The 7,500-nt window shown below is 48.8% G+C and overlaps 1 protein-coding gene across 1 annotated transcript in view; it reads left to right on the plus strand.

Moving 5' to 3' along the window:
• Window positions 1-7,500, plus strand: part of LOC121684752 (SPARC-related modular calcium-binding protein 2-like) — a 35,965-nt gene that overhangs the window by 12,642 nt on the left and 15,823 nt on the right. The window contains 5 exon segments of the mRNA XM_042064824.1: window positions 2,940-2,990; window positions 2,993-3,045; window positions 3,341-3,440; window positions 4,712-4,756; window positions 5,082-5,132. Of these exon segments, the coding sequence (XP_041920758.1) occupies window positions 2,940-2,990; window positions 2,993-3,045; window positions 3,341-3,440; window positions 4,712-4,756; window positions 5,082-5,132 (300 nt within the window).

Here is a 7,500-nt window from a genome sequence, read left to right on the forward strand (position 1 = left end):
AGAGAGGCCAGCACATGACATGCATCTGGTCATGTGATACATAGTCTTCCATGACTATGATTTTTTCTTTTCTTCGTTTTTTTTTTCTTTTTTTTTTGCGGGGATACCACCGCAGCAGTATCCATTTTTTGCACTACATTTTAATTTCAGTGCAAGTGAACCGTATAGTGAGAGAAGGAGAGGAGGAGAGAGGGAGAGAGGAGAGAGGAGAGGGAGAGAGGGAGGAATAGACATATTCATATCGAAGGGGGAAAGTTGGGTTGGGGGGTGGGGGGGGGGGACTGAGAACCACTGGTGGTGTATGGAGGTTAACAGCTCACAAACCACAGCATTGTGTTGGCTGGGGCAAGAAGGCTCCTTGTGTTGACCCCCCCCCCCCCCCCTCCCTCTTCTCCTTCTCCTTCTCCTCACCCCATCTCCCCACTCTCTTTAACTTCCAACTCTGTCAGTTCATCATTCAGCAACAAAGGACAATGCCTTATTCTTAATTCGCGTGAATAGTGATCAGGGACGGAGAGAGTGAGAGAAAGAGATAGAGAGAGGGAGAAAGATAGAAAGACAGAGAGGGAGAGGAGAGGGAGGAAAGAGAGAGAGAGAGAGAGAAAGACAGGGAGAGGCATGTAGCAAGAGACACTGGCGATAGTAACTGAATGAGAGAAAAAGAATGGAATTGAGATCCCCAGCTCCAAACCAGAGCAGAACAAGATCCCCAATGACCCCTTCCATATTTCCCCTGAGGGAGAAAAAAAAAAGTTATAAAATGAGGCAGCTGAGGAAAGAAAGATCCAGAACTTTCAGCGCACTCGCTGGCATGCCCGGGCACAGCGACGGGCTCCTCATAGCCTACGAGCCCACAGAGGCCGCGGAGGGCTGCCCGCCTGTTGGTGCCAACGCGGAGGGGGCAGATGATTCAGCTGTCAGTTTTTCCAGAGCTGTGCCTCTGGGTCGGAACCTTGCACGCAGCGCAGGACGGGGCTGGAGTGCTGTTTTTCTTCTTCTTCTTCTTCTTCTTCTCTTCTTCTGCTTGTTTTTTTCCAGTGAGAGGTTAGAGTGTCTCCCATCCCCGCCTCTGGCCGGGCCGCCCGCTCTTCCTCTCCTCCCCTCTCCTCCTCACTCCTCTCCTCCCTCCCCTCTCTCTCCTCTCCTCTCCTCTCCTCTCTCCTCCCCTCTCCTCTCCCTCTCCTCTCTCTCCTCCCCTCTCCCTCTCCTCTCCTCTCCTCCCTCTCCTCAGCTCCTCTCTCCCTCTCCCTCTCCTCTCCTCTCTCTCTCCTCCCTCTCCCTCTCCTCTCCTCTCCCTCCCTCCTCCCTCTTCTCTCCTCCCCTCTCCTCCTCTCTCCTCCTCTCTCCTCTCTCCTCCTCTCCTCCCTCTCTCTCCTCTCTCCTCTCCTCCCCTCTCTTTCCTCTCCTCTCCTCTCCTTCCCTCTCCTCCCCTCCTCCCTCTCCTCTCCTCTCCTCTCCTCTTCCTCTCCTCTCCAGGCAGGCAGGGGCCAGCTGAAATAAACCAGCACTTGCTCCTGCTCCTCACGTCTGGTTTCCCCCTCAGCTGGACAGGGGCATGGCATGGCACCCGTGCCACGAGGAGCGCACCCCAACCCCCCCCCCCCCCCACCACCACCACCACCAAGTGCCTCCGACGGTTTTAGAATTCCGACCCTGCTGAAGAGAGTACGGGTATTGCGTCATTGCATGAGTTTCCTTTAGTCTCAACCGAAGCCATTTTTTTTTTTTTTTGTGGCCTGTGTGTCATACTGTAGGCAGTCAAAGCACAGACTATCCGCTATTTGCTAGTTAGCCTGGTCATTTCATGGTCATGTCATCCAGTAGAATAAATAGAGCAAGGCAGAAGTGGTTAATATCCATCAAACATGGAGGGAAAGACACTAAACGAGGACGTCGCATCTCAGAAATGCTCAGAAAACCCAGATTCCAGTTGTCTCATTGGGTGAAATGTGGAGATTTTGCAACCATTTGGAGAGGTGACTACCATGACAGGAGGAGGATGCCAGTTGAGAAAGAATTAAAAACAAAGTCTGCCCCCCCCTTCTTCCTCTTCGTTTTTTCTTTCCTCTCTGCATCAGCTCTTTCTCAAAGCTTTCTGGAACATTCTTTCGAGAGTGTGTGCGAGCCACTGAGCTCCTTGATGGTTTTAACCACGCGACCGCTGGGCTGGTGCATGGCAGGCCCTAATAAGATTGGGATGTTGGTTCCTTTCCCAGCCACACGCGCGGGCCGCCGCTTCCGAAACATCTCGGATGATTCACCCCTCCACCCATCACTCACCCCTCCCCCCCCCCCCCCCCATCCCCAACACACACCCCACACCCTTTGCCCCCCCCCCCTCCCCACCCCTTCTCCTCACAGAGTGAGGTGGCTAAATATGAATCTCTTTCCGTTTTCCCCTGTGACTTTCCTCTCTCTCCTCACGCTCAGTCTGCTCCACCACAGGTCCTTCTATGATTTAGGGCTCGCATTCATCAGTGCTTTCTTTGCGGTCGGTGTGCCTAAAAAGTCCACTTTGTGTTGGATCAAGTGATTGGGCTCCTTTGATGAGCGCTGTAAAACAGCAGAACTGTATAAAACAAGCTGTCTCTGCCGAGAAGGAGACATGGCTAATGATATGTTTCATGTAAATGAAGATGAATAGTGTGTTCAGAAGCAAATTCTAGCGTTGGTGGGACAGCACCAGCATTCAATTTTGACATAAAAGTCCCTTTTGACGTACCCTGGGTCCTTCAAGTACAGAGACCAAGTGCAGAGTTTTTTGTCATTTTGGATAGACCAATTAAATGTTCTGGGACAGACTGAGTAAATTGCTTGTCAAGCCTTGAGACCCTGAGAAATGCTTGAATTAGTGGCCACTAGTGAAAACAGAGCCTCCTTTGGCAGGCCCCTGCTTATAACCTGGGAGTAACCTTCTATAATGCTGTGTCATTTTCCAGATGCGTCGAGGTGCGTGGCTGAAAAGAAATATACAGAGCAGCAGGCCAGAAGCTTTTCCCACAAGTCTTTGTGCCTGTATGCAATCCAGATGGCACATATAGTGAGGTAAGGGTGTGTAGTGCAACAATGTCCTGATGGAGAATAATCTGATGCTTTATTGCTATAATGGCTTTTGTTGGAATCTTTTAAACAACCTCTTGTAATTTGATTTGTCATTTTCCATTTAATGATTACGTGTGCTTATTATACACTTAAACAGTATGCTTTTATTGTTGTAAACGTAATAAATGATTCTTAAGTGACAGATGCAACAATATCCATCTTGACAGATTTAGTATAGTCTTGATGTGACAGACGAATTTCCTCTAAACTCAGTATTGTCTGTTGACCCGGCCCTTAGGTCCAGTGTCACAGCTACACAGGTTACTGCTGGTGCGTCACGCCCAATGGCCGCCCCATCAGTGGCTCAGCTGTGGCCAATAAGAAGCCCAAATGCCAAGGTAAGGAGAAGAGGCTTAGAGAGGATCTTTCTGGAAACAATATTAAACAGAACATTACAGCGCCAGCGCATCAACATTAACACACACACACTCACACACACACACACACACACACACACAGTACACCGCACAATGTACTGATGCACCTTATATGGGTAACTCAAATACTGGTGGGCATGTTGTCTGTGTGGATTGCTAGGAGGATCAGCCGATCCAAATGAACGACATAATTGGGGACGTCCTTTAATGTGGCATCTAATTGGCTTGTTTGTGAAAATGTGGGTGGAAGAGAGCACATGTTGGACGCCATTTTGAAAGATGGCAGCAGCCCACTGGGTGTACAGTATTTGTGGCTGAATTAGCTAGCTTAGCACCTAGCATTGGAGGTGAATGGGGGCGGAACGTCCTCACTTTCTCCAGTTCTATGTAATATCTCTGTGGTTTTAACACACCCTGTCTGCAGTTACCTGAACTACCAGGAGTTTGCAGACTATAAGCGAGCCAAGGAGGGAGGACACTTATGGCATTGTATTTTTTCAGGGGAAGTTACAATCCATCAAAATTGGCTTAATGAGTTTCGAGTCCCACATCCATTGTTCTTAAATGATGTGCTATTTGCGAGCAAAAAAAACTACAAGGAACAGTTGTAGTAGCATTGGGCAAGAGGGTGAAACCCCTGGCAGAAATCTGCGCTTGTTCTAGGGCGGCTGTGGTTGCCAAACAATCTGCTAATCAGAGACACATGCCCGTGTGTGCTGGCTGGTCCTGGGGCTCGGGAACCGTTGTCGTCTGAAGTGGTTGCTGCTGAGAGCCATCGCTGGAAGCTGCACATGCCTCAAGCGTGCTTTCTGCATCTCTGCACCGAGGACCGTTGCAACAGTGCGCTTGTGGTAAAAGATGGGGTCTATTTGATGACATTATTGTTTGCAGACATGATGAGTTCATCAGATGCGAAGAGCCCGGAGGCTCACTTCACTGCAATGCAAAGTGTGACTCTGGCATCAGGCCGAAGCCTCTTCTGCTGCTCAGAGCCATGTGATCACTCTCGTTTTGTAACATTTATTCTCCAAAGCATGCAGGAATGCTCCTTCGAATCCATATGTCTTCAATATACCCCTCGCAGACAAGAATGCAGGACATTAAAACCTTCTGCTGAATTGGCAAGTGGAGCTTAGCACATCTATTGTTAAGATGCAGAGAGGCTCAGTACTGTGTAATGCACACGGCAGGGAACACTGAGAAGTTTGCTAATGATCGGTTGTCTTTTGCAGGGTCCAAGCCTGAAAGAAGCAATCCGCGAGAGCCAGCCAAAGGAGGTAAATACCTTCAAAGACTTATTTGAATTCTTATGTAAGATCAGTAAGATCTCTCGAGCTCCTGGTGTTGCCCAAAGGTGACCTGAAGTGTGTGTGTGTGTGTGTGTGTGTGTGTGTGTGTGTGTGTGTGTGTGTGTGCGTGTGTGTATATATATGTGTGTGTGTGTGTGTGTATATATATATGTATGTGTGTGTGTGTGTGCATTTGTGTGTGTGTGTGTGTGTGTGTGTGTGTGTGTGTGTGTGTGTGTGTGTATATATGTGTGTGTGTGTGTGTGTGCATTTGTGGTGTGTGTGTGTGTGTGTGTGTGTATCTGCGAGAAAGCAGTTGGTTGCGTCCACGCATCCTGTGGTCACCTGTTCCAGCTTGCCAGCCGTAAGTCCCATTCCCACTCGATGGGAAAACCATTTATCCAACGTTTATGAACTGCTGTGACGTGATGTGGGAATGCACATGGGATTATTGGGATCAGTGGGATTATTTCACTGACACGTGGGATCGTGCAAATATGAAAATATATAGGCGATGTCAGGGGTGCAGGGGGGGGGGGGGGGGGGGGGGCAGGGGTGCACCAATAACAGCCTTTTCTTTTTCACAGTAGCCGAGAAAGTTATAAGAGGCAGCCCAACTAACATTTTCCCACAGGTCGATGCGTTTGTCTTGGGGAAAGCAGTTGGAAAATTGTGCATGATATGTGTTGTTTTGATTTTCTTTACAAGGGTAACTTCCCAAAGCAGTGGAACATTCACCCATTCTGTACAACTATTTTAGAGGAATGGAAGAACCCATTCTTTCTGTGTGTGTACATGTATGTGTGTGTGTGTACACATGTGTCTGTGTGTGTGTGTGTGTGTGTGTGTGTGTTTGTGTGTGTGTGTGTGTGTTTGTGTGTACGTGTGTGTGTGTGTGTGTGTGTGTGTTTGTGATAGAAAGCAACCCTTGTTTGTGTTAGCATGAGAAGACACCATTGTGTTTAATATTGCACAATAGGAAGAATTCTAATTCCTGTATACAGAGTTAGTGGAGTCTGATTACGGTAGAAGAGATGTTAATGTTTCTCTCCCCTGTGCTACGAGTTCTCTAGGAATTCTGACAATTATATCTCTTGTCTATCTACGTATATATTTATCCCAAAGGCCAAGCATGCATGCAGCCTGAAGCCAACCAAGTCATTATCCATAGATCAGCCATTGTTGCTGTCGCGATGGCAGTTGCATTGGCCAGTGACTGATTGCGGTTTCCTCTAAATTGGCCAGCCAAGCAGGCCAGACAGAGGAATAAACTGTAGATTTGTGGTCTTCTGGCTCTGGAAATAGCTGCTGGAGAATCAATATTTTGCTTATGCCGAGGCTCAGAGATATTCCTCCCTTCATAGGTGGCCTCTGTGTGTGTGTGTGTGTGTGTGTGTGTGTGTGGTGTGCTTGTGTGTGTGTGCGTGCATGGGAGTCTGTTCTCGGGTTCCATAAACAGAGGACTTAAAAGAACCGGGGAACAAATTGAGCCAGGTCCCCTCTCCATACGGTTCATGGCGGAGAGAATGTTATTGCCGCAGAGCATATCTTCAGTTTATCTGCAACGCGGGCCAATTTTGTATCAGCGCAGAGAGAGAGAGTGATTGTGTGTGTGTGTGTGTGTGTGTGTGGGGGGGGGGGGGGTTAACTAAGTGGGTGGGAGGAGAGCAAAAGGTGTTGGCTACATGGTCGGAGAGAGAGAGTCACGTCAGTGTGTTTGTGAGCTCAGAAGATTCTGGAATGTTTACCCGGCTCTCCATTCATTCTCCCGTGCAACCATGCTGCTGGGTGTGTGGAGTGGGTGTGTGGGTGTGTGTGTGTGTGTGTGGGGGGGGGGGTGCTGGTTTAAGGCGGTAAGTGTGGTCCAGGACCCCTTCCTCAACCTCCCTCCCTCTGCCAATCCCTCTGTTCCCCAGGGTGGCCTCTACCCTCCGGCTGGCAGGCCAGGACGTGACCCCTCCGTGAGGTTAACCACACCTGTGGCTTTGGGGTTTTCCTTCTCTCTATCCCCAGGCTGCAACCAGCATCTTTCCCAATCCCTCTCTCAGCTAAAACAAACAAAACAAAGCAGGAGAGAAAAAAAACCGTATAAATAAAACAAAATAGAAATAAATAAAGATTAAAAGCCCTAACACCCCCCCCCCCCCCCCCCCCCCCACACACACACACACACACACACACACACACACACACCCTCCACACACACACACCCCACCTCCATGGTTGCTGTGCTTTGGAGCTCAAGTAATTGTTTCATCTCGAACATGTGTGTGTCTGGTTGTCGTAAGGCTCTTTGGCCCGCCGTGCCTCTGCTCCTCTGCGTGATTTCATCCCTTTGAGAGCGGCAGACTGATAGCGACTCCACAGATGGCCGCCGCCAGCTCAAAGCTCAAACTGGAAACGATTTGGTGGCGCTGCTGTCGCGCTAGTCTGATTTATGTGGTCCCTTTTGGTATTTTTTGAAATAGTTGCCGGCTTGAACTGCAGCCATGTATGTTGATGCAGTCATGATTGAAATTGTTTTGGGCTGCTTGGTGATGAGATGTGATGGGTGTTGTTTTTTTTCTTTTTGTAATCTAGGACTCGACGTTAATTTTCCTTTCCAGATTGAAACCACTATTATTGTTCTACACTATTTACCTCACACCTGACCTCCTCCCCTCCTCTCGTCCTGTCTCTGCACTACACCTCCATTACTTTTTATTTTACCCTCTCTTTCTTCACTCTTTTCT

This window comes from Alosa sapidissima, chromosome 16 (assembly GCF_018492685.1).
Source record: "Alosa sapidissima isolate fAloSap1 chromosome 16, fAloSap1.pri, whole genome shotgun sequence".
In the NCBI taxonomy this organism is placed as follows: domain Eukaryota; kingdom Metazoa; phylum Chordata; class Actinopteri; order Clupeiformes; family Clupeidae; genus Alosa; species Alosa sapidissima.